This window comes from Ranitomeya variabilis, chromosome 8 (genome assembly GCF_051348905.1).
Source record: "Ranitomeya variabilis isolate aRanVar5 chromosome 8, aRanVar5.hap1, whole genome shotgun sequence".
In the NCBI taxonomy this organism is placed as follows: domain Eukaryota; kingdom Metazoa; phylum Chordata; class Amphibia; order Anura; family Dendrobatidae; genus Ranitomeya; species Ranitomeya variabilis.
In genome coordinates this window covers 60,011,022-60,038,757 of record NC_135239.1, presented here as the reverse complement: position 1 = coordinate 60,038,757, position 27,736 = coordinate 60,011,022, and the positions used below count along the sequence as shown (strand labels likewise).

General features: G+C 44.4%; 2 protein-coding genes across 4 annotated transcripts in view; one reads left to right on the top strand and one right to left on the bottom strand.

Moving 5' to 3' along the window:
• The window catches only part of LOC143788926 (fatty acid hydroxylase domain-containing protein 2-like), a 325,226-nt gene that overhangs the window by 259,158 nt on the left and 38,332 nt on the right, over positions 1-27,736 (top strand). For all 3 annotated transcript variants that reach the window (XR_013218755.1, XR_013218757.1, XR_013218756.1), the window contains one exon: positions 570-632. The gene's annotated coding sequence lies outside the window, so the exon portion shown is untranslated. The remainder of the gene's footprint in view (positions 1-569; positions 633-27,736) is intronic.
• LOC143788924 (protein kinase C delta type-like) lies at positions 288-26,815 on the bottom strand. Its single transcript, XM_077278885.1, has 8 exons — positions 26,185-26,815; positions 12,572-12,846; positions 7,842-7,933; positions 7,279-7,341; positions 6,513-6,651; positions 2,925-3,068; positions 2,460-2,585; positions 288-747 (listed from the first exon to the last, which is right to left on the bottom strand). Exons 1-8 carry the CDS (start codon positions 26,702-26,704, stop codon positions 682-684), a joined length of 1,425 nt encoding a protein of 474 aa, XP_077135000.1. The 5' UTR covers positions 26,705-26,815; the 3' UTR covers positions 288-681.

Below are 27,736 nucleotides of genomic sequence, written 5' to 3'. Positions count from 1 at the left end.
GCCGGAAAATACGGTACTTACTTATCTTTTTTTTTTTTTTTTTTTTTTTTATTTTAAATATACGGTACCTATAATTTCTTAGCTATATTTATCTATACTTATCCTTATCTTTTTTTTTATTATTATTTTAAATATACGGTGCCTATCATTTCTTACCTATATTTATCTATACTTATCCTTACTTATCTTTTTTTTTTTTTTTTTTTTTTAATTTTAAATATACGGTACCTATAATTTCTTAGCTATATTTATCTATACTTATTCCTTATCTTTTTTTATTATTTTAAATATACGGTGCCTATCCTTTCTTTCCTATATTTATCTAACTTATCCTTACTTATCTATACTTACCTTTTTTTTTCTTTTTTTTTTTTTTAAATTGAAGGTTAAACATACCTATCCTTTCTTACCTACATTTACCTATACTTATACATTCTTAGTAATACTTACCTAGAATTATTCTTTTTACCTATACTTATCCTTATCTTTTTTTTATTGAATATTAAATATACCTATCCTTTCTAACCTATAACTACCTATACCTATCACTTATAGTTAGCTATTTGTAGGTCCCTGATGTTGTTGGACATCCGATGCTCCAGTCTTCTCGCCATGGTCTTCTGGAAGCTCAGGTACGCAGCTTGCTCTGATGTTATTGAGCCGGTGTCTTGTTGAGGGTTTTCAGTTAAAAAATGGAAACGCTCTGAACTTCTTAAAAGCATGGAACCTGGGATTAGGCTTAGTTGGCTATAGAAAAAAATACAGAAAAAAGTCATGGTGAACTTAGTGACTAATCATACAGTTTTGACTTTAAGAATTGAAAATAATAGTTCAATATTAAAAGGAACCTGTCGGTTCAATCTGTACTTATCACTTCAGCTCTGAACACTTTCACCTGTTTACAGACTCTTTCCGAATTGAAAAAAAACAGGAAGACCAAAAGGAGGAGTCACCGAGCCGCAGGTTACTTATTGCAGGACAAAATGTCAGGACAAAGAGGTCTCTATAAAGTAAAAACACCTTTATTATCTAGTACGGTAAGTGGTGTCACAGAAGGCGCTCACAAACAACATGAATAAGGAAAATATTATATAAAAAGTAATAATCAAACATCATGGAAACACAGCAGCAGTTGGCATATAGGAAAGATACCTCTTTGTCCTGATATTATTTCCTGCAATAAGTGACCTGCGTCTCAGTGCCTCCTCCTTTTGGTCTTCCTTGTTTTCCGAGTGGTTTTTCCATTCTTTGTCCACACCAGTATACACTGGTATTTTTTTACTCTAATATATTTTGTTCTTCCTGGTGTCTCTCGTTCTCTTGTACCTATAGGTCTTTCTGAATTGGCCTAGCTCCATCAGTTCTGTTTTTTGACAAAAATGTGTTCCTATTTTTTGTTTTATTTTTCATCTGGTCTAAATTAGCAGTGGAGACTATAAAAAGGAGAAATGTTATTTAAAAATGTAAATTAATCTTCTTTAGAATCACTTCCAGGTCTGCAGGAAAAATATAAAAATCTTATGAACTGCTCCTTATGGAGGGCTCATGATAATTTTTTTTTACCAAGGGCGGTCTTCTCTAGCTCCAGCTACAGACGGCTGTGCAATGCTTTGTCTGATTAAAGGGAATCTGTCACCCCCAAAAATCGTATATGAGCTAAGGCCACCAGTATCAGGGGCTTATCTACAGCATTCTGTAATGCTGTAGATAAGCCCCCGATGTAACCTGAAAGGTAAGAAAAACAGGTTATATTATACTCACCCAGGGGCGGTCCCGGTTAATTTCGGGTCTGATGGGTGCGGCGCCTCCTATCTTCATACGATGACGTCCTCTTCTTGTCTTCCTGCCGCGGCTTCGGCGCAGGTGTACTTTGTGTGCCCTGTTGAGGGCAGAGCAAAGTACTGCAGTGCGCAGGTGCCGGGAAAGGTCAGAGAGGCCCAGTAGTACTTCGCTCTGCCCTCAACAGGAGCCGCGGCAGGAAGACAAGAAGAGGACGTCATCGAATGAAGATAGGAGACCCTGGACCCGGACCGCGACACCTATCGGACCCGAAACGAAAAGGGACCGCCCCTGGGTGAGTATAATATAACCTGTTTTTCTTACCTTTCAGGTAACATCGGGGGCTTATCTGCAGCATTACAGAATGCTTTAGATAAGCCCCTGATGACGGTGCCTTAGCTCATATACGATTTTTGGGGTGACAGATTCCCTTTAAATGGCTTGTACCTAACAGAACTTATAACTAGTTAATTATTTGCATGTAACCCTCAAAAGGGCCTGAAAGAAGAACAATCCTATAGACTAGACATACACTGCTAAGAGATTACATTGTCCAATAACGCGAGCCAAATTATTTTCCAACCCTGACACTAAACATAATGTATCTCAGAACCAAAAGCATAGACGATTGTGGGAGAGAATCTTATTCAGATCCATGGGAGAATTCTCCCATTACTTACTACAGGGATGTATGGTGGGGCCATCCTAAGGGCTTCCACAGAGACCCAATCAATTCGCTGGAAGAAGAGGTGTTCTCGGATGTTACCATGGACTCCTAGTCGCTGAACTGGATCTTCCTGCAGGAGCTGAAAAGGAGAAATGTATTTAGGATTTAGTGAGTGAACCCTGTGATCTGACCAGGAAAGATTATACACAGTGATCACTTCTTTCTGATTGTTGCTCTCCATGACGCGTTGTCTGCTGTGATGGTATATGATAGCGATATTTAGTGATGAGGGGGTGCAAGCAATGGATTTCTACTTCTCTTATCCATAGCGGGACATAGTAAATGTGGTTTACGAGGTTGAGGATGGGGAGAAGATGTCTGTGTAAGGCTGTGTTCAGTACAATTACAGCCTCCGGGTCAGGGACTACTAACATTGTATGACCCCAATACTAGACCCTTATACCGGGAACATACTGACCTGTTCAATGATGTCCTTGGCGCCGGAGGAGGACTCATCAAACACTGCCGGATTGTAGGTAGTAAAACTGGTCAGCATCTGGTTTATGATGACTCCAAGCGAGAACCAGTCGACTCCGGCGTTATACTCCTGCATGTCCAGGATCTGCCATAGAGCAGCATTATTAGTAGTGCCACCTCCTGTCACCGCACGTATATGTCACTCATATTGTTATGTGATCCTATAGTAATGGCAGTAAGTCTTACTACTCAGTCAGAGGCACAAAGGATCTTCCATAATTAGGCTCCATAAATGAAATTAATAAAATATATTAACAATCAGAGTGAATGTAATATATATGGGTGTGACGGCGCACACAACGCTCGGCTCAGTGTGTTACCGGCTCACACTGTAACCCCTTCATACCAAAAGATTGTCAGCTTTTTTAGGTTTAGCATTTTCCTTCTTTCAAGAGCCATAATTTTTTTATTTTTCCGTCCACATAACTATATGAGGGCTTGTTTTTTGAAGGACGAGTTGTACTTGACATCATTCATTTTATCATGTGATGCACTTACATTTTTTTTATTTACCATGTTCATTATGTGATAAAACTGACAATATGATTATCCAGGTCAGTGAAATTACTCATACCAAAAATGTATATATTTTTTTATTTAAGTGGTGAAAAAGAAAATCTTAGATTTGTAAAAAAAAACCTTCACTTGTGTTGCCATTTTCTGAGATCATGATCATGTCATGGGCCCATTGATGGGAGTATGGAAAAACGCACACCCCCGCCTGCGCATGTTAAATGCCATTGTCTGAGATTGACAGCAGGATTTAACAGGTTAACGGACGTAGACAGAGCAGTGTCACACCCGCAGCTGATAAAGGCACATGATGGCTCATTAAATCACCCATCATCTGCCGGAAAAGATGAAGGCTCTGCGGGTGAGCCCGCATGAAAGCAGAGACACAACATACACTGTGTTCCAAATTATTATGCAAATAACATTTCCTCATATTTTCTCTAAATTACCTATCTGAATTGCAGTCATTGTTATTTTCCAGTCCTCTACTATTCTAGTATAATTGCAATGTTTTGGAACAAACTGCCTATGAAAACAGTATCTTTTTAAAAAAAAAAAATAAACACTCAAAATGCATGTTCCAAATTATTATGCACAGCAGAGTTTTCAACCTTTTTTTTTATTTTGAACAAAAAAATGGTCAATTGTGAAGTTCTAAGCATTATCAGCTGATTACAAAATGAAATCAAACAGTTTTCAAGTGAAAACTTTATTCTAGGTGATGTTACATTTGCACGTAGGACCCCTTGTTCGAAAGAAGCTTCTGAACTCTCTCGTCCATTGATTTTGTCAGTTTTTGGATGGTTTCTGCTTCAATTGTTTTGCATGTGGACAGAATACCCTCCCAGAGCTGTTGCTTAGATGTGAACTGCCTCCCGCCATCATAGACACTCCTTTTGATGATGCTCCAGAGGTTCTCAATGGGGTTGAGGTCAGGGGAAGATGGTGGCCACACCATAAGTTTGTCCTCTTTTATGCCCATAGCAGCCAGAGATGCAGATGTGTTTTTTGCAGCATGAAACGGTGCATTATCATGCATGAAAATGATCTTGCTGCGGAAAGCACGGTTCTTCCTCTTGAACCATGGCAGGAAGTGTTGTTTTAGAAACTCCACATAGATTATGGAGTTCATCTTTACCTCTTCAGTGATCATAAAGGGGCCGACAATCTCTCTCCCCATGATTCCAGCCCAAAACATTACTCCACCTCCTCCTTGTTGGCGCCTTAGCCGTGTTTTCATGGGGTGTCCATCAACCAGCAATCCTCCACTCCATCTATCTGGGCCATCGAGTGTTGCACGGCACTCATCGGTGAACAAAACCGTTTGGAAGTCAGTCTTCATGTATCGTTTGGCCCACTGGAGCCGTTTCTGCTTGTGTGCAGTGGATAGAAGTGGTCGACAGGATGGCTTACGCACAGCTGCAAACCTCTGAAGGACCCTGCATCTTATTGTTCTGGGGACGTTGGAGGCACCAGCAGCTTCAAAAACTTGTCTGCTGCTATGACAAGGCATTTTTGCAGCTGCTCTTTTAACCTTACGCAATTGCCTGTTGGAAAGAGTCCTCAATTTTTCCTTATCAGCACGCACACGTGTGTGCTGGGAATCAGCTACATACTTCTTGATTGTGCAATGATCGCGATGAAGTGTCTTGGCAATGTTGATGGTAGTTATGCCTTGACCTAAATACTCCACAATTTGTTGCTTCTCAGCAGCCGACACATCCTTTTTCTTTCCCATTTTGGCAAAAAATGTAGGCTGCTTAATAATGAGGAACATTGCTTTCAGTGATATAAAGAGCCCTGACACACATCACCATAATAATAATAATCTTTATTTTTATATAGCGCTAACATATTACGCAGCGCTTTACAGTTTGTACACATTATCATCGCTGTCCCCGATGGGGCTCACAATCTAATTTCCCTATCAGTATGTCTTTGGAATGTGGGAGGAAACCGGAGTGCCCGGAGGAAACCCACGCAAACACGGAGAGAACATACAAACTCTTTGCAGATGTTGTCCAAGGTGGGATTAGAACCCAGGACTCCAGTGCTGCAAGGCTGCTGTGCTAACCACTGCGCCACCGTGCTGCCCGTCACCATCAATGAGTTTAAATGACAAACAAAAAAATTCTAACCTTATCACTCCTAAACTCTTTGTGCATAATAATTTGGAACACAGTGTATATCCGGCATGTCTGCCATATGCCATGAAGGGGTTAAGGAGCTGTCTGTGGCATTATGGCTGATAGTATTGAGGTGGCGGCTGGCCTTGTCTAATATACACAGAGCAGTTAGTCCGATGTACTAGATACATCTGATGCGTGTTATGTAATAAATGTAATAAATGCACATAAAATAACACATTTTCCTGTATCATCATTACACATTTTATTAACCCTTTAGGACATCTATGGTCTGGATAACTCAGCATTACACCTGGTCGGCCATAGTTCACTGTCCATGTAGACATGTAGCCTGGGAAGAGTAGGAGGCTCTGGTCCTCCCATTTGGTGATTGTGGGGTACATAGCAGTGAAGCCCCCAGAGGTCACACATTTCTCACCTTTTCTGGGGAGGGGTTACATTTATAATGAAAATAATTTATAGGGGGTTTCTAATACTTTATATTGATGAGCAGAACAGATCATCAATATAAGAATGGTGGGAGCCAACACCCGGCAGTCCCACTGATTAGCTGTTATCACCTCCGCCGATGGTTGGATATAACCAATGAACAGACGTCACAGCTCCCCTCACTGGTTAGTGGCCATTGCTGGTACTACAGATTAGTCCCTACTGAAATGAACACGGTCTGATCTGCAGTCCTCAGTACTGACCACTAAACAGTACAGAGGTGCGATGTTCTGCTCTGGTTGCCTCTGTAAGAACAGCTAATCAGTGGGATCGGACCCCCAATGATTTTATATTGATGAACGCGCATAAATAAAGCTAATCAATGTGAAATTACCTGAAAAACCTTTTATATACCAAAAATAAAAACATTCTATTCTCACCTCAGGAGCCATGTAACCTATTGTCCCAGCGAATCCGGTGGCTGTTTGGTCTCCGTGCATGTTCTCTAGTGCTAGACCGTAATCCGTGATCTTAATATGGCCCGTCTCAGCCACCAGGATGTTCTCGGGCTTTAGGTCTCTGTAAGAAAAAGAAAAATAACCTGAGTATAAAGTAAGTGTTCTTCTTCTATCTGTGGTCACATGATGACAGATGGGAATAAACCGCTTTTCTCTTCCTGCTGTACTTTGCTCATCTGAGATGACTCCATTACTATGTCCCCTACCTGCGCACTGTAGGGATCACTGTATGACATGTGACGGCCGCTCATCTGCAGCTTCCTGTCTGTGACACCAGACAGGACGACTAGACCCCAGGTACAGCGCATCATTCTGTCAGTGGGTGACAAAACATCAGATTGCACTCGGACCAATGTTATTCTATGGGGCCGTGTACATGTCTGATTGTTTCCGATCGCAACATGCCTGAGTTGGATCAGATTATCGGATCATGCTTCACTATGCAAGTCAGTGAGTCCATGGAAAACATCACACTACACTCGGATGACATCTGAGTGCAGTCTGATTGCAGAAGATGGAGACTTTTTTTCCCATCTTCTCCTCATCCGAAAAAATGAGATCACACTGTGATCACTCTGATCAAATTCTGTTCAGAGTTTAATCAACGTGCGATTTGGATAATCGTCCGGATTCTCTTAGATGAGAGAATATACGCTGGTGTGACCCGGCCTAACACTGACTAGATTACCTGTGGATGACGCCTCTCGAATGGAGGAACTGGATCCCACACACCAGTTCGGCGGTATAGAATCTGACAAAGAGAAAATGAATAAGTATCAGATCCCATAGAGAGGAAACCTGGGAATCATATCAGTCATTAGAAGCATTATTCTATATTATTCCTCTTAACATAGAGGGTTTTATAAAGGGGTTGTCCGGTCTCAGAAGAAAAGTCTGCAGTCACTGTATATGACCGCCGAATCGTGATGGTGTAAGAAGTGCACACTATCAGTACTGCAGTCTCGAGAAGGAATGAATGAATGAATGAATGAAAATTACATATTGGCGATTATGTTCTGACTGTACCCTGCACGTCTCTCCATTCTTTACTACTGAGAGAAGCCGGGTGAGACTAGTCAGCACGTGACCACAAATGTGCAAATTGTACACAGGATCGCCCACCTGATTGGGGAACACAGGGAAGTCGTGACCGTGTGCGCATTGCCCCCTGTCACAATCTAGCAGTCTGCAGTCATGTATAGTGACTGATGACTTTTCTTCTGAGATCGGACAACTCCTGTAACACATTACCTGGCACTGGCGATGTCTAGTGGCCCATTCCTTTCCAGAAGTTGGTGAAAGTCCCCGCATCTCATGTACTCCATGCCAAATAAAACATTCATCTGTAACATGGAACATGTGCATTTATTATACACTAAAGACAAATACAGATTTTACTACTTAAAGGGGCTTTCTATCCAAGAAAGTTAAATTAAAGCATATTGCTGCGATATGTAGTCACTCATTGAATGAAAAAGGTGTTTTAGCTGCTGGGACCCCTAAAATTCTAAACAATTACGGTATGTAGAATATATTACTAAATTTTGAAATTAATGTTCCAGCCAATGTTTGGTAATCATTATTTTTATTTTAATTGTAGACATAGGCCCGGGTGCATAATTAGCATTTTTTCTGCCTTGAACTGTTTTTGCAACTTTTTGGCCCCCAAAATCTCACATTTTGAAAATTGACCCAAAATTTGGCCCCAAAATTGTAATACTTAAAAAATTCTCCAAAGGAAATTGGAATGAAGATTATGTCCTATTTGCGACTTTTTAAAATAATCACAAATGATGAATAGGGTAAAAATATCTGGAATCACTAAACTCTGAGCACAAAGTGGAAAAAACAAAACAAAAAGTTTACAGTATACAGTAATATCACAACAATATCACACTTTACTCTTTTTCCCCATTCACACAAAACACTTATTACAATTCCATAATGCATATAGAGACTTAAGCTAAAATAGCATGGCAGCTAATGATCCATAATGCACATGCAGATCATTGATCCACGTACAGTTGGAGTTATCCACTGGCTGTAAATGCATGAACACCTTCACATGAACACACTTACTGAGTATGTCCATGTACAGGTAGTCCTGCACCTACACCTAAAGTGTATATATGCACACATATGGAATTACTACACAGTAACATGATAATGAATATAGCATCATTATTTATATACAATATATATTGGATTCAGGGTAAAGGACTGGACGTTTCTTATGTCCTTAACCCCCTTCTCCGGCTGAGTAAGTGGTGCTCAGCCTGACTTCCGTGCAGTTGGGTGTCCAGTCTTTTGGTTCTCCTGCAGATAATACCAGTCCAATATATATATATATATATATATATATATATATATATATATAAAATAATGACTAGGAGGAAAATGACAGGAACAAGTGGCGTTGGGTTTTATTACAGTCTCCTCCTCATGGCTGAAATCTGAGAGGAGATGTTTCAGCTCAGCACCAAACATAAGAGGGGTGTTCTGGGGTCTCTCAAGGGCATCTGGGCAAAGGTTAAGACTTCTTCTCTGGAATGATAGGTGGTCTTCTACATAGATACCTAAAATGGGACAAAAGGAGCAATACGCTCTGGAAGATCTCCCAGTGCAGTTAATAACCATCCTTATTTGATGCTTCCCTGTCCCATCAAACTCACTTATTCTTTATACTTTTACTTCTTTATACTGTTAACCTTACTTGAGCTGCCCAGTAATTAGGTAATGCCTCGACTCTCCTGAACCCCACAAAATGAATGCAATTTTCTTATAGTACGATCCTAGTCAATTGCCTCTGTTTCCTATACAGACACCCCTACCAGTTTTCCACAATTCAAAAGAGTAACATACAACCCTCGCAGCTACTTAACACCCTAGGAAAACTAAACTAAGGTACACTGACATTAGTTGTATCCTGCATCATGTATTAAACAAAACCATGTTATCCGTCCAAACTTCAAGGTCTAAGCACAGTATAACACCACACTCCATTATGTACGTCCATTATCTGTCCATGCTTCTTTGCCTGTCTTAGTTCACGTAACAACAACCTTTATCCAAACCAAACTTCCTTCTACAGAGGGCAAACAAAAATAGGCGCAAAACAGACAAAAAGGTAACAAGGAATGAAGAACATACCGTATATACTCGAGTATAAGCCGACCCGAGTATAAGCCGACCCCCCTAATTTGGCCACAAAAAACGGTGAAAACTTATTGACTCGAGTATAAGCCTAGGGTGGAAAATGCAGCAGCTACCGGTGAATTTCAAAATTAGAAATAGATACTCCATACCATTCATTATGGCCCCATAGATGCTCCACATAAAGCTGTGCCATATATAATGCTCTGCACAGTTCATTATGGCCCCATAGATGCTCCACATAAAGCTGTGCCATATATAATGCTCTGCACCGTTCATTATGGCCCCATAGATGCTCCACATAAAGCTGTGCCATATATACAATGCTCTGCACCGTTGCCCCATAGATAGCTGTACCATATATATAATGCTCTGCACTGTTGCCCCATAGCTGTGCCATATAGTGCTCTGCACCGTTGCCCCATAGCTCTGCCATATAGTGCTCTGCACAGTTGCCTCATAGCTGTGCCATATAGTGCTCTGCACCGTTGCCCCATAGCTGTGCCATATAGAGCTCTGCACCGTTGCCCCATAGCTGTGCCATATAGTGCTCTGCACAGTTGCCCCATAGCTCTGCCATATAGTGCTCTGCACCGTTGCCCCATAGCTCTGCCATATAGTTCTCTGCACCGTTGCCCCATAGCTGTGCCATATAGTGCTCTGCACTGTTGCCCCATAGCTCTGCCATATAGTGCTCTGCACCGTTGCCCCATAGCTCTGCCATATAGTGCTCTGCACCGTTGCCCCATAGCTGTGCCATATAGTGCTCTGCACCGTTGCCCCATAGCTCTGCCATATAGTGCTCTGCACCGTTGCCCTATAGCTCTCTCTGCCATATAGTGCTCTGCACCGTTGCCCCATAGCTGTGCCATATAGTGCTCTGCACCGTTGCCCCATAGCTGTGCCATATAGTGCTCTGCACCATTGCCCCATAGATGCTCCACATAAATCTGTGCTGCTGCTGCTGCAATAAAAAAAAAACAAAAACGACATACTCACCTGTCTTGCTTGCAGCTCCTCGGCGCCATCTTCTCGGCGTCTCTCCGCACTGACTGATCAGGCAGAGGGCGGCGCGCACACTATATGCGTCATCGCGCCCTCTGCCTGAACAGTCAGTGCAGAGAGACGCCGGGAAGATGGCGTGACGCCCGGCGTGTGGAACGAGGACAGGTGAATATGACATACTTACCTGCTCCCGGCGTCCCGCTCCTTCCCCCTGCCTGTCTTCGGTGCCGCAGCCTCTTCCTCTGTCAGCGGTCACCGGCACCGCTTCATTAGAGAAATGAATAGGCGGCTCCGCCCCTATGGGAGGTGGAGCAGCCTATTCATTTCTCTAATGAGCGGTCCCACGTGACCGCTGAACAGGGGAAGAGGCTGCGGCACCGAAGACAGTGTGACAGGCAGGGGGAGCGCCAGGATCGCCGGGACTAGGTAAGTATATGACAGTCCTCACCCGCCGACCCCACCACCGATCATGACTCGAGTATAAGCCGAGGGGGCACTTTCAGCCCAAAAATTTGGGCTGAAAATCTCGGCTTATACTCGAGTATATACGGTAATCTTTCTGTTTTGTATAGGGCTGCTATACTGTAGAAGTTTTCTGTACATCCCAGTTTCCAAAAAGTGGAATAAAAGTAGCAAAACATAAAAATCATATAAATCTGGTTTTACCATAAATCATAAACATCCCAAGAATAAAGGTAACATAATATGTAAGAGCCATAAAACCTCAAAAACACTAGCAAGCTGGCTATTGTTTTCAATCCAACCTCAAAAAAATGGATAACTGTTAGAGCCATTTTGTTCTGCACATTAATACCTCCTACATCACATCTGTAAAGTTTGTCCCTGGCAGAGGTATTGTCCATTCAGCAGTGAGGCTTGTAGTGCAGGGACAATTGATAAAGGGGTTTTTCACTCTTATAATGTGCCCATCCTTAGAATAGGTCGTTAAAGGAAACCTGTCACCCCCCAGGGCCTATTAAGGTAAAAGAGCCACCTTCAGCAGCACTACGGCTGCATTTTGTGAAGGTGGCTCTAAAGCCAGTCTCGCACGTCCACGCGAGACTCAAGCGCCTCGCAGCCGTCCATCATCCCACCGGGCGCCGCCTCCTCTCTGTCTTGTGCCGTCATCTGCCCTCTGCAATTATTTCTTGGGCATGTGCCGTGCGCGCTGCCCTGGAACTTACATCAAGTGATGTAAGTAGATGGCTCCTGCGCACAGCGCCAGATTGCCAGCCCCGCAGTGTGAATGCATCATAACACACTGCGGGGCAGGATCTGGGGCCTCGGATGTGCGCAGGCGCGATCTACTTACATCACTTGATGTAAGTTCCAGGGCAGCGTGCACGGCACATGCCTGAGAAATAATTGCAGAACACAGGCGCGGGTGACGGCGCAAGACAGAGAGGAGGCGGCGCCCGGTGGGATGATGGACGGCTGCGAGGCGCTTGAGTCAGGGAGAAATCATACCTCCCTGACTCATTAGAGGTATGGCTCAAAATTTATAAAAGTGATTATTTCAGCATTCCTAGGGATGCTAAACAAAAGAGCCACCTTCACAGAATGCAGCCTTAGTGCTGCTGAAGGTGGCTATTTTACCTTAATAGGCTCTGGGGGGGTGACAGGTTCCCTTTAATATCAGATTTGTGGGGTCCGATCAGCTGTTACCGTCTCTTCTAAAAGCCGGATGTGAGCAGTGTACGGAGCACACAAGGTTTAGTGGTGGTCACTCCTGGGTCCTGCAGGACAGCTCCCATTCAGATGAACAGGTCACCAACATCAGAGAAGTGGCCAAATCTTATAGCGCTAAGTAGTCACAATGATACCTTGGTCTGAAATGCGAAGGCTGAGTGGACGAGGAAGGGGCTTCCAGATGCCAGCTGCAGAACTCGCCTCTCCACCATCACATCCAGCCTATCCCCTCCGGCCAGCAGGGCTGTTTTGCCGATGATCTTCACTGCAAATTCTTTGCGGGTTAAAGTATCTTCCGCCATCAGGACCTTTCCAAAGCTTCCAACTCCGATCACATGGTGGAATAATAATCTATCCATGATGGAATGAGAGATTATGATGGAGCTGGATGGCCGAACACCGCTGCCTCCTATCAGGGGGGGATGAATGGGAAATGTCAGAATAAATCTAACATTTACAGGACATTATTCACACTGAGGAAATCTTCTGTTCTAAGTAAAGCTTGTTCTTCATTTCATAAATTGTGTTAAAGCGAAGCTTTCACCAGGTTTGGCCAATATGAGATACGACACCACCATTCAGGGCTGATATACAGCATTCTATAATGCGATATATCTGCCTCAACCTGACCTGTGAGACAAGAAAAAGACGTTTTATTAGTCCCACCTGCGGGGCGGTCCGGTCCAAGGGGTGTCGATGTTCTTGGTCCGGCACCTCCCATCTTTCTACGATCCTTGTCCTCCTTCTTGCTTTGCGTGGATGACGTGTCCCTGCGTCATCCACACAGTCTCCTCGGCATCGCGCTCCTGTGCAGTCATACTTCTCTGCCATATTGAGCGCAGAATAAAGTATTTCAGTGCGCAGGTGCCGGGAAAAGACAAAGAGCCTTGACGTATGCTCACTGCAGTACTTCGCTCTCCACTCAAAAGGGCTGAGAAGTATGACTGCACAGGAGCGCGATGCCGAGGAGACTGTGCGGATGATGCAAGGACGTGTCATCCACACAAAGCAAGGAGGACGGCGATCATAAGAAGATGGGAGGCGTCGGATTAAGAACATTGTCACCCTTTGGACCGGACCGCCCTGCAGGTGAGTATAATAAAAGGTCTTTTTTTCTCTTACATGTCGCGTTGAGGGCAGATATACCGCACTATAGAATACTGTATATCATCCCTAAAAGGTGGTGGCCGTATCTCACACAGGCCAAACTTGGTGACAGGATCCCTTTAATGGATTTTATTAATAAGCAACTTAGTATTCATGTAATTAATCTTATACGGTTCTGTCTGTTAAAGGGAACTTGTCACCCCCCAAATCGAAGATGAGCTAAGCCCACCGGCATCAGGGGCTTATCTACAGCATTCTGGATTTTACCTGGACATTCGATTTACAGTGAATTTATTCTCAGCTAATTCGATTTCCTTTACTAAGCTCTCAGGTACTGGGGTATGGAAAGACTCCCCAAGCATAATATGCAGTAAAAAATACCCAGAAAATGAATACTCCCCTCACATCTCCACTTTTCTGCTCTTTGTCATCCACAAGGTCCTTGGCGCTGCTCCTTACCGCCAGCATGCACTGATGGAACCCGGTCATCTTCAAACTAGGCCGGGACTTCTGTCCGTGACTAGGCCTGTGAATTCCCTGCTCATCCAAAGAGATGTCCTGGGGCCTACTTGCAGCTAGAGGTCCCTTGCTAGAGTCATGAAGCAAGTCATGATGTTACGACATGTGCCACAGCCTTACAACGAGTACTGTAGACCAGGACTTCCAGACTCAGGGACACCCAGGGTCTACTCCCAGCCTAGCTTGAAGATGCCTGAGGTCTCAGGGCACAGTGATGGTAAGTAGAGGTGTTGAGGACCGTAAGGGGGACAACGAGCAGCAGAGACATTCGTTTTTTAACCTTCGGCCGACTCTGTACAGTTCAACAAAAATTGTGGAAACTACCGTATTTTTCAGACTATAAGACGCACTTTTTCCCCCCAAAAAAGGGAAAATGGGGGGGGTGCGTCTAATAGTCGCAATGCAGGCTTACCGTGGCGGCAGAGGTGCGGTGGCAGAGGTGCGGTGGCAGAGGTGCGGCGGCAGAGGTGTGGCGGCAGAGGTGCGGGGATGAGGAGGCACAGTGAGCGGGGTCCCTTTCCCCAGTGAGGTGATGCAGCAGCCCGGTAATGCAGCAGAGCCGGGTGAATCCTGTTGTTATCGGTGGTGGCGGCCATCTTCCTGAGGCCGCACGTACGGAGATGGAGCGCTCTGCTCCCCGGGGCTTCAGGAAAATGGCCGCGGGATGCCGCCCGTGCGCAGATGGGGATCGCGGCGGCCATTTTCCTGAAGCCGAGAAGCGAACACCAGGCCGTGGCGTCACCCACCTAAGCAGGAAGGGACCCTGCTCAGGTGCACGCCGTACTGCATCACCCCCCCTCTGCCGACACCATGCCTCCTGTGACCCTGCTCTGCCACCGCCAGCCCTCAGGTAATGAAAACATCCCGTTCGACAACACACGAATACGCACGCGTTCACAGGTGGGGACAATCAGATCGTCTATAATATATCCTCCTATAACCTCTCTCCCGCAGAATTACAGGTCTTACAGAAGGGACTCTCCTTCTGTCCAACCCCCGCATTTGATGCCTTTATTCTAGATCAGGAACTGCATCGGTTTTTTAGGACACTAAGACTAAAGGCTCATTTTCAAGGGGAACGAGATGATAATATTGACACTGTGTCTTCTTTTCAAGGATCTGGGCTTATACCACCAGTTGCTCAGTTTGTACTTAAAGACTTAAAGCTTCATATACCCAGTAGTTTTAGTCCTCCACGGTCTTATCACCCCGTGGAAACCTACATTGCTTTGGTTCAGAAGGATATAGCGAATAATCTTCAATATATTCAAAGGGGTACTTTACGGGTACAGCGTAATTTATCTAGAGATGAGCAGGAAGCAATCAAGACATTAAAAGTAAATAAACAAATTGTAATAAAGTCAGCAGACAAAGGGGGTTCAATTGTGGTGTTAGACAAGACACATTATGTTTCTATAGTTCAGTCTCTCTTGTCTGATGAAATTACATATGAGAAAATTGAGAGAGATCCTACATCTGAGATAGCAAAGGAGATACGTGAGGTCGTTGACTTCTTTACCATGAATGGTACTATCGATAAAAAATTGGGTGAGTTTCTTATTAATCAATATCCTATCACTCCCGTTTTTTATGTTCTTCCTAAGGTCCATAAGAACCTTTGGAATCCACCAGGTCGGCCCATAGTGGCATCAACAAATTCCATTTTATCACCTCTTGCAATCACTTTAGACCGCATTCTAACCCCCTTATTACCATGCATTACTTCTTATCTGAAAGATACATCAGAATTTTTGACGAAATTAAAATCTATTGGTCCTGTTCCTTCAGGGTGTTTTTTAGTGACCTTAGACGTAAATAGCCTTTACACCTGCATAGCTCATGATCAAGGTATTGCTGCAGTACAACAATTTCTATTTAAGCATACCACTTTTTCAACTTTACAGGTGGACTTTTGTTTGAGGATTCTTTATGTCATTTTACATCGGAATTTTTTTCTTTTTTCTGATCAATTTTATATACAGAAAACTGGTACAGCCATGGGGTCCAATATGGCACCCCCCTATGCCAATATTTTCATGTCAGCATTTGAAGAAACATATGTCTACACTAATCCTTTATTTCAGGCACATTCACTTCTATGGAAAAGATATATTGATGATATTTTTTTGATTTGGAATGGTCATGAGTCTCTTCTGTTACAGTTCTTTAATGAGATTAATTTATGTATTCCTGGTCTTACTTTTTCTTTACAGAAAAGCACCGTTGAGATTAACTTTTTGGATACATTGATTGGTTTTGGAGAAAATGGCATCTTAGATATTGACATATATACTAAACCAACAGACAAAAATAGTCTGCTATTTTACACTAGTTGTCATCCTAAACACGTTAAAAAATCTTTGCCCAAATCTCAACTTAAGAGAGTTACACGAATAGTTTCGGACACTTCAAAACGATCTATACGTATGGATGAGATGGCACACAAATTTCAACAACGAGGGTATCCGAATGAAATTTTATCAAATATTGACATTACTCCCACCACTAAGATTGAGAAAAAATGTAGGATTCCTTTTGTGAATACGTACCATCCTTACGCCCGGATTATAAAGAATTGTATTTACAAATATTGGCATGTTCTTAGCCAATCATATCCTGATGTCCCGGAATTTAATACATTACCCATGATGTGCTATAAGAGACCTTCTAATATTAAGAATATGTTGGTTCGAGCAGACATTGGTTCCAGTAGGGTATCAACCCAGAGGACATTGGTAACACAGAAGCGTGGAACGTTTCCATGTTTACATTGTTTGCAATGTTCCAACATTTCCAAAGGCAACACTTTTTCTCATCCACGTTCGGGTAAAATTTTCCCGATAGATGGTTATTTTACATGTGACTCTTCTTATGTGGTTTACTTTATAAAATGTCCCTGCGGTCTCGGATATGTTGAAGAAACTACCCAGCATATCCGAGACCGTATTTCTCAACATAAGTCGACTATTAGATGCAAAAGGCTCATGTTACCTATCCCAGCTCATTTCATCAAGATGGGACATAACATATCGCAGCTCAAATATCAAGTGATTGAGCATATTCCCTTATCAAGGCGTGGGGGTGACAGGATCAGGAGATTGAAACTACGTGAGGCGTTTTGGATTTACACATTACAGACCCTGGAGCCGTGGGGTCTCAATAGAGAGTACGAAGTGATTCGTTTATAACAAATAATGATTGTGAGTGTTGTTTCAATGTAGATATATAAGGATATTAATATTCCTTTTCTCTTGTTTTAGGTCACCTAGCGAGCCTGGCAATGTTTTCCTCCTTATTATCTCTCCTTCTTTTACTTTCTGTGTTTCCCCCCCCCCCCTTTTTTATATGGCATAATTTCTATATATAATTAACTTAGTTATAAATTATATACGGTACAACTCCGGTCATATGTCTTTTCTTGGCGCTTTTCATATTTCTTTGTGGTCTTTTTGTTACAAATGCGCACTTGGTTCATCATTGCGGGGCTGTTTTTGTTTTTTTTCATTGTCTATTATAGGCGCGTGCACACTCAGCTCACCACTATGTTTGCGCACTAACCCTTCGGTGGTTCATTATTGCGGCTGCGCACTTACTCTTTTTGGACTCGGATTTTTTCGGCCTTTTCCGGTGTCCATTACTGGCGCGTGCGCACTCGGTTCACTATCGCGTCTGCGCACTAAAGTCTCTATGGCACTCCTTTTTTCCCAGCAGTGATTACTGCGGATCACATGATGCACCCGGAAGTGGAAGCGATGGTGGCACATAAAAAGAGCCTTCCTTCAGTATTGCGCACATTTCTCACCACACCGGAGCTGACGTACGGTATGCCTGCCGATTTCCCTGTTACAGGTTAGTTATTTTGATCACCTACAATTTGTGATTCCCTTTTTTTACTATGGACTAGTAGCTCTTAGATCACCAATGGGTGTTTTTCTGGTCTCTGGGGCTCCTTCATAGGGTGTCTGGTTGTTCACCTTGTTAGTAGCTAAAATATGTTTGGGGCGATATATTTTTGATTCTTGGCCTTTGTGTCAAGTTTTTTTTCTCTTTTTTTTCTCTTTTTCGATCAGGATACTGGCAGTTTGTTGACATCAGTCTAAATTATCTTTATGTTTTTTATGTTTCTAGATTATCCACAAGCAGACACATATATATGATATTTTATAAATAAATATGTGTTCATTGTCTATATGATGGTGATATATGTTTTTCATTGACTAAATGATGATTTTGGTTATTTTTGTATTTATGTTTATGTATAGAAAAATACCCTTGAGGAAGGCCAGAAGTAGGCCGAAACGTTGGAAAAAGTTTTTTCTGTTATTATATCGGCTGTGGATTTCCATTCAATAAAAATAAGACTTATGAGTGCTTGAGGTTATCTTTTTTCTAGCCCTCAGGTAAGATACTGTAAACTCGGACAATAAGACGGACCCCCATCTTATAAAAAATCTTTTTTTCTGCAATTTTCACCCCAAATTTGGGGTGCGCCTTATGGTCCGGTGCGTCTTATAGTCCGAAAAATACGGTATTTTACTGAATTCCTTAGGAGCAAACTACAAAAAATATGGAAAAGAATAGTGATGTTTGTAAAATTGAACTTCACTTGAATACATTTTCCCGACTCTACTTATCACCTATCTTACCCTGGGACTCTCATGATCACTACAAAAGGACCCCTGCAGTCGTCCATTGAGGAGGGTTTTTGTATATGATAGTGGTGAAACATGCATATTGCTATTTTCAACTCAAAATTTATGGGACTGATGGAAACAGCAAAGTGCTACAGTATTGTGCTGGCAGCTCTACATGGGAGATCTGAAAAGGTGTTTAAAGGGATCCTGTCAGCAGGATTGTGCACAGTAACCTGCACACAGTGTCAGGTCGGCGCCGTTATACTGATTAGGCCAAGGTCAGTCTTGCGAGTGCAATGTGAGAAACTTGTGCGAGTTTCTCGCCTCAATACCCAGCACTGCCTCTGGCACTTGGGACTGGAGTGTGCGGCTGCATGGATTTCTATACAGCTGAACACTCCGGTCCCAAGTGCCGGCAGCAGTGCCAGGAATTGAGGTGAGGGTCTCGCATTGCACTTGCAAGTGTGACCCCGGCCTTACAATGATACCTTGGGTGATGTGGTTGTTCTTTAATCGTTATTTTCAGTTTTGTGTTAATGAGATTCTCATGCCCTAAGGCGGGTTTGGTGTATATGGTGTCTGATAATATATTCATAATGCCGACTGCTGACAGGTCACTGATCCCTCACTGACCTGCCCACTAGTTTGCATATTGAATATCTGTATATACATAAAAAAAAGTGCTTCTGCAGGAAGGTGCCGGCCGTGCCACCTGCACTGCAGCATAATCGCATATTTACTGTGACACGAATACATTTTATTCATGTTATTCAGCTTGGAGAAAAAAAAATCATTTTTAAAATGGCGCTCGCCGCACCTGCGCAGTAGCAGCTACCGTTGTATATAGAGATCCGATAGCTGCTATTGTGCAGGCCCCAGCGGCGCCATCTAGCTGGAGAAGAAAGAAAAGATTTCCTCCTCCAAGATAGCCACGCCTGCGCCTGCGCAATAGCAGGTATGGAATCTATACATACTGATAGCTGCTACTGCGCAGGCATGGCGGGCGCCATTTTTAAATTGACTTTCATCTGGAGGGGCATCTAAACGGGCATCTGGACGAATGCTACAACTGTCACTCCAGAGCAGAGGTGCGGTAAAGCACTTACTGCAGAATGCCCAAAACTCGGGAGCAACGTAAATCAGATTGAAGCTACGTTTTCTCAGTAATGATGCAGCTAAAAATATAAATTTGCAGACAAACCTGCTGACAGTCTCCTTTTTAGAAAATCGCTCCAGTATTTTTTTCCATATATAAAGATCACTCGCCTTCAGTATTCTAGCTGTTTAACCAGTTTGCGACCAGGCTGCTTCCCCCCATTCCTGACCATACACTTTTTCGGGTTTTCTCATACATGCGCTTATAAGTGCTCTAAAAAGAATGTTCTCACTTGGATATCCAAAGTTTTGCCTTTTTTTGCCTTACATGGGGCTTACTTTTTATGGCATTTTTTAGATTCCCTTTTCTTGTTCATATGGGGGAATGTGTTTTTACTTTTTACTGGGAACAATGGTCCATGGGAGACTAGAAGCTGCGATCCTCCGATCACCTGTGCTACACATGGCAGGGCGTTTCTGTAGCTAAAATACTCACAGCAGTTTGGGTGATGACAATGACAGTGGTCTCCGCAGACTCCGGGTTGTCATGCCAATTCATTAGCAGCCCGCGGTCATGTGACGTGGGTGTCGATGGGCAGGGTTTGTGATGCGCTTCCGGCACGATCATGTTACATTCCACTGTCAGAGATTGACAGCGGCATTAAACATGTTAACAGCCGCGGGTGGATAGCGATTCCAACCGCAGCTGTTAGGGTCACATGTCAGCTGATAAAATCAGGGGGAGGCGACCTTGGACGTACCAACACGTCCACGGTCATAAAGGGGTTAACATTCTTATTATTGCTAATTTACCCTGTAGCTTAGGCTGGTATATTCTCCCCAGTTACAGGAGAATTTCAGCCTCCGGCCTGCATGGCAGAGCTGACCTGACCTCCTACAGCCAAGCAGCTCCTGGTCCCTCCCTACATCTAGCGTCACATGTTCTCTGGATCTGGAGAAGAAGCACAGTCCATGTTTCCTAATCTCTTCTTACTCTGTATACAGAAGCGCTGGTTTAGCACAGTGTATTCAACCATGGAGATGGTGAGCATGGTAATAAGCCCAGTTTTACCTCCTGTCTGGGAAGTCTGGCTGACAGTCTGCTCCCCACCCCACAGCTTCACCATCTTGTGCAAGCTGCTTACACTCCATTGATGTTTTAGACCGTCAGTGCAGAGTAATGAGTGGACTGCCCAGAAATGTATAATGTAAGGGTCGTCCAGAAGTGCTTTATTTCATCCCACATCAGTTACACTGACACATCCCCCCTTCATTATAGGGAGTTGGGTCATGTGATCTCCGGTCTGATAACTATTCCAGTACATGCACTAATGTGTTGACAGTGCAGCGCCCCAGGGTCCTGGTCGTTGCAGTAATATCATTCTCCTCTCGGGGGGAGTGATGTTACGTTTGGAGGCGATAAATGAGATCTCACTACCAGGTAACACCAACACACAACACATTTCACACTCCAGTCCACCAGGGGGAGCTATGCTCCTATTTATTAGGACACTCTTCACAATTAGGTAAAACTGGTGGTCTGGATAGGAAGTTAGACAGAAGCTGGCTGAGCTCCGTTCAGGCAGTTGCTATCTGAGCTCCGCTCAGGTAGTTGGTCCCTGACAGGGGTGGGATCCTGTCAGAGGCCTAGACAGAAGGACACGGAGCTGCGCCTGCCCCACGTGCGGCAGCTTCCAGAAAGAGACACGAACAGAGAACTGTATTGTAGAGAGTGAGGAGAAGTCATAGCAAAAGGAGAGGAAACCAGAAAGAGTTGTGCCCGACACAGGCTGCCTCCTTCTGAGGCGCAGGATCCCGGAAGCCAGAACACCGAGAGAGCAACAGTTCTCTATGTCTTGCTCCAGAGACCGGCAGGACAGCTAATTCCACGTTACCTGCCCGCCCTATACCCAGGAGGCAAGGTGGCACCCACAAGAGGCTGGGGCATGATAGAGTCCCTGTAAAAAGCCTCACGCCACCGGTCATACGGGTTTGTCCTATCCATCTGGGGGACAGAGAGAGACACAACATCTAGAACATCTACAACAGTTGTGAGGACCTTATGAGAGGCTCAGCAATAAGGTACTACAACACCCAGGCGCTAGAGGAAGGCTACTGATTTCCACCTGGATAAGGGGACTCTGGATTTTCCTCCAAACCGGCTGGACTCTGCCTGCCCTGTGATCTGGTGCTCTGGACCGTGGATGCTGAAGTCTTCAGTAAAGGTAAAGAGACTGCAACCTTGTGTCCTCGTTCTTCACTGCGTCTCACACCATCCACCATCTACACTCTGGGAAGCCCTGGGGACACACTTCACCTGTGGGAAGGTATACCATCTAGCTGCCATATCATCACCCCAGCGGACCCCTAAGCAGCGTCGGTCACCCTGACCGAATACCACAGGTGGTGTCACGAACATATCCCTTTAAAGACATTTCCCCTTTTACAATGGACCTCCCGAGGGCCACGGACTGGGTCAGCCACCGTGAGAACCGAAGGACCCGCTGCCGAGTACCCCTAGCCCTTGGGGGCGCTCCAACAGGAAGTCAGTCTCTGACGTCATGTGACCTGTAAGATGACGTCTGGTGACCTGTAAGATGACCTCTCCAGCTATGAATCCCTCCTGACAGCTCAGACTCTTCCCCGGACCCCCAGCTTCACCCTCCTTGTCACTCTGTATGTCTCCCATGCAGCTATAGAGATGGTTGTAGACTTGTCTAAAAGGAGTCATGTCAGGTAAAACACTGTGGCAAAATGCGCATTTTTGCTGCAATGTTTACTTGTGAGTTTGGGGCAGATTTTTCCCCACTCAGAATGAGTGAAATCTGCAGGAAAAACGCTGTAAGAATTGACATGCTACGGATTTATATCTGCACCAAATCTGCAAGTCACAGATAAGCAAGGTGAGCATGAGACTTCAGGATTCTCATTCACTTTTCTGGCATCAAGAAACACTTTACGTTTTATGACAAATCTGCACTGAATAAACGCAGCAAAAACACAACGTGTGCACACAGCCGTACATCAGGACTATCTACTCTGCCCATAACAACCAATCAGTGATCAGGGGTCATTTTACCTAAGCATATTGAGAAATGAAAGCTGAACTCTGGTTGGTTGCTATGGGCAACAAAGACAATTTAATGAACAGTTTTGATAAATGAGGATGAGACCCTGCATTATACATTAGGGGACAGCAGCTCCATGTCACTGGTCTACCACTGCTGTCAGGAGATGGAGCACGGACAACGGAGGAGAACCCAGCAATATGGGCAATATACTCTGCATTACAGGAGCCGTATAAGCAGGGGCGTACATAGAAATCATGGGGCACTGGAGCAGAAGTTCCAATTGTTCCCCCCTCCCAAAAATTTTTTAAAAATTGCTGGGATCACAGAAAAGCGTATCTCCCAACTTTCCAGCCTTTACAAAGTAATATTCCGCCTGCTGAAGTCTTAGGCTGCCGTCACACTACCAGTATTTGGTCAGTATTTTACATCAGTATTTGTAAGGAGTGGGTGATAAATACAGAAGTGGTGTATATGTTTCTATTATACTTTTCCTCTAATTCTTCCACTCTTGGTTTTGGCTTACAAATACTGAGGTAAAATACTGACCAAATACTGCTAGTGTGACGGCAGCCTTAGACCCACACAGCCTCCCTATATACAGCATGAGCCCCACACAGTCTCCCTATATACTGCATGAGCCCCACATAGCCTCCCTATACACTGCATGAGCCCTATACAGCCTCCCTATATAGAGCATGAGCCCCATACAGCTTCCTTATATACTGCATGAGCCCCACAGAGCCTCCCTATATACTGCATGAGCCCCACACAGCCTCCCTATATACTGCATGAGCCCCACACAGCCTCCCTATATACAGCATGAGCCCCACACAGCCTCCCTATATACTGCATGAGCCCCACACAGTCTCCCTATATACTGCATGAGCCCTATACAGCCTCCCTATATACTGCATGAGCCCCACACAGCCTCCCTATATACTGCATGAGCCCCACACAGTCTCCCTATATACTGCATGAGCCCTATACAGCCTCCCTATATACTGCATGAGCCCCACACAGCCTCCCTATATACTGCATGAGCCCCACACAGCCTCCCTATATACAGCATGAGCCCCACACAGCCTCCCTATATACTGCATGAGCCCCACAGAGCCTCCCTATATACAGCATGAGCCCCACACAGCCTCCCTATATACTGAATGAGCCCCACACAGTCTCCCTATATACTGCATGAGCCCTATACAGCCTCCCTATATACTGCATGGGCCCCACACAGCCTCCCTATATAATGCATGAGCCCCACACAGCCTCCCTATATACTGCATAAGCCTCACAAAGCGTCCCCATATACTGCATGAGCCCCACACAGCTTCCCTATATGCAGCATATTGCCCACACAGCCTCCCTATATACTGCATGAGCCCCACACAGCCTCCCTATATACTGCATGAGCCCCACACAGTCTCCCTATATACTGCATGAGCCCTATACAGCCTCCCTATATACTGCATGAGCCCCACACAGCCTCCCTATATACTGCATGAGCCCCACACAGTCTCCCTATATACTGCATGAGCCCTATACAGCCTCCCTATATACTGCATGAGCCCCACACAGCCTCCCTATATACTGCATGAGCCCCACACAGCCTCCCTATATACAGCATGAGCCCCACACAGCCTCCCTATATACTGCATGAGCCCCACAGAGCCTCCCTATATACAGCATGAGCCCCACACAGCCTCCCTATATACTGCATGAGCCCCACACAGTCTCCCTATATACTGCATGAGCCCTATACAGCCTCCCTATATACTGCATGAGCCCCACACAGCCTCCCTATATACTGCATGAGCCCCACATAGCCTCCCTATATACTGCATGACCCCCATACAGCCTCCCTATATACTGCATGAGCCCCACACAGCTTCCCTATATACTGCATGAGCAGCACACATCCTCCCTTTATACAGCATGAGCCCAACACAGCCTCCCTATATACAGCATGAGCCCCATACAGCCTCCCTAAATACTGCATGGGCCCCACACAGTCTCCCCATATACTGCATGAGCCCCACACAGCCTCCCTATATACTGCATGAGCCCCACACAGCCTCCCTTTATACAGCATGAGCCCCACACAGCCTCCCTATATACAGCATGAGCCCCATACAGCCTCCCTAAATACTGCATGGGCCCCACACAGCCTCCCCATATACTGCATGAGCCCCACACAGCTTCCCTATATGCAGCATATTGCCCACACAGCCTCCCTATATACTGCATGAGCCCCACACAGCCTCCCTATATACTGCATGAGCCCCACATAGCCTTCCTATATACAGCATGAGCCCCACACAGCTTCCCTATATACAGCATGAGCCACATACAGCCTCCCTATATACTGCATGAGCCCCACACAGCCTCCCTATATACTGCATGAGCCCCACACAGCCTCCCTATATACAGCATGAGCCTCACACAGCCTCCCTGTATACAGCATGAGCCCCACACAGCCTCCCATTATACTGCATTAGCCCCATGTAGCCTCCTCATAACCTGTATGAGCCCCACACAGTCTCTCTATATACTGCAGTGGTGTACCACCAATGGCGGCGGGCCATGCCACTGCAGAGTGCATTGTATTGTATGGAGGACAATTGGAGATTCATTATATTGTATAGATGACCATGGGGCGTGCATTATTATATGTATTATAATGTATGGAAGACCATGGGGGCATTATATTCTATGGAGGACCATTGGGGCTTATTATATTGTGTGGAGGCTCATGCAGTATATAGGGAGGCTGTGTGGGGCTCATGCTGGACATAGGAAGAATGTGTGGGGCTCATGCTGTATATTGGGAGGCTGTGTGAGGCTCATGCAGTGTATAGGGCCCAGTGAGCTGACACCGGGCTTCCCTGGCTCATGGGCCACATTGCAGTGGCGTGGCCCGCCGCCATTGGTGGTACACCACTGCATATAAGAGCAGAACTCAATATGGCAGATACTGCAGACATTTGACACAAGGCATACACGAGGATTTCTAAATAGACCTCGTATGGTGCTGATAAACAACCGCAATGCTCATGAAATAACCTCCTAAGAGACGGAAAATCCTCATACAAATATCACTAGGATTATTATTATTTATTATTATTATAGCGTCATTTCCTCCATAGCGCTTTACATGTGAGAAGGAGAATACATGGTAATAACAGGTGCAATAATCCTGACCAATACGAGTCAGCGACTGGTACAGGAGGAGCGAGGACCCTGATCCCCGGATTACATGTGGAGATATAAAACATGTACAATAACTTTCTCTGTAATTGATAGTTCTTTTTCTCTACTTACCTGAGCCTCCTGGGTCCTTCTGCAGGTCTTTTTTTTCCTGAATGTTGGTCTCAATAATTGGTGTCTTTCCTTCCTCTGCACAGTCCAGGCTGATTCTTCTGTACTTTGGTCCTTTACTCTGGGCAATGACGTCTTCATCCACTCGGTCCATCTCTGGGGTGGGAGACACCTTCTGTCCTGCGTCTGGATTCTTCCTCTTTTTGCCCTTCCTTTTGGGCGCTTTGATTGAAGACTTCTCATCAGCCGATGAGTTGAAGTGTCTTCTGTTCTTTAGCCCCTCACATTGGGCAATGACGTCCTCATCCACTCGCTCCATTTCTGGGGTGGGAGACGTCTTCTGTCCTGAGTCTGCTTTTCTAATCTTGCTTCCCATCCTTTTTGGTTTTTTGATTGAAGACTTTTCATCAGCGGATGAATCCACGTGTCTTCTTTTCCTCTCTCTCTTCCTCCCTACAAACTCTTCTTTCTCCATATTAGCGCTTTGCTTATAATCCACAGACAGATTCTTCACCTTCACCATCAACTCCAACTGTCACTTTCCTCAACTGTCAACTGAGCGCACGGGCACCTGGATGACACTGGTCATGTGATCAGTAACTGACCAATAGGATTCCAGGGTATATGCTATAGGAATGTATCAATTTGATATACGGGTTGTAATAAAATTAAATCTGTTTCTGTTTTACTGTTTTTAGTTAGTTGATCTAATCTTTATTTTTGCAATTTTCCATCACTTGAGTATTATCTCACAGATAATGTTAGGATTGTTGGGCCCATTTTAACAATGTATTATTGGTCCACACAACCATCAATAAACTGTATACCTGACCATTGTACTTATTGAGAATCAGCTGAGAGCTCGACATTATTTGCATCGAGTGGATGTGAACAAAGCAAGCAATATTAGTTTCTCATCTACTGCTGTACTCAGTATAAGCAGTGGTGAAATGTCAAAGCTACGGATAATAACGTTTGTTTTGATTCCTGCCTATGCAGAGCACAGAAGTCTGTGACAAACTGATTTCGACTTCAGTGCCATGTATAAGCAGTGACTATGGTGACAGAAGATGAGCAGCTAATTATTGGAGACAGCTCTAATCATGTGCAGTGCATATAACCAGTGTTCATTCATTAGCTATTTATTTTCGGTTGTCTTTGTTTCTGGCTATGTAGAGTAGACCACTCCAGATGAGTTTGCCATAGGCTGCTGTACTCTGCTTAGGCAGCATCTTCTATGATAAAGCTCACTTCATTATACTGAGATTTGTAATTTTGGTCTTTGCTTATGTAGAGAGCAGCAGCCACTGGCAAAATCATCCCACCTTGTGCGTTCTGTATAAGTAGAGTTAGGTGGGCATTCGCTTTGCCGCTCAATACTGTCTTCATTTATTAGTTAGAGCTGCTTTTATACTTTTACATTATTTCTAATCCGAGCTAGTGTTACAAGTAAGGAAAGGGACTTATTCAGGGTTATGGTTAGGCCCGGGGCTAGGCTTAGGGCTGGGGTTAGGGACCAGATTAGGAATAGAGTTAGGATTATATAGGATTATAT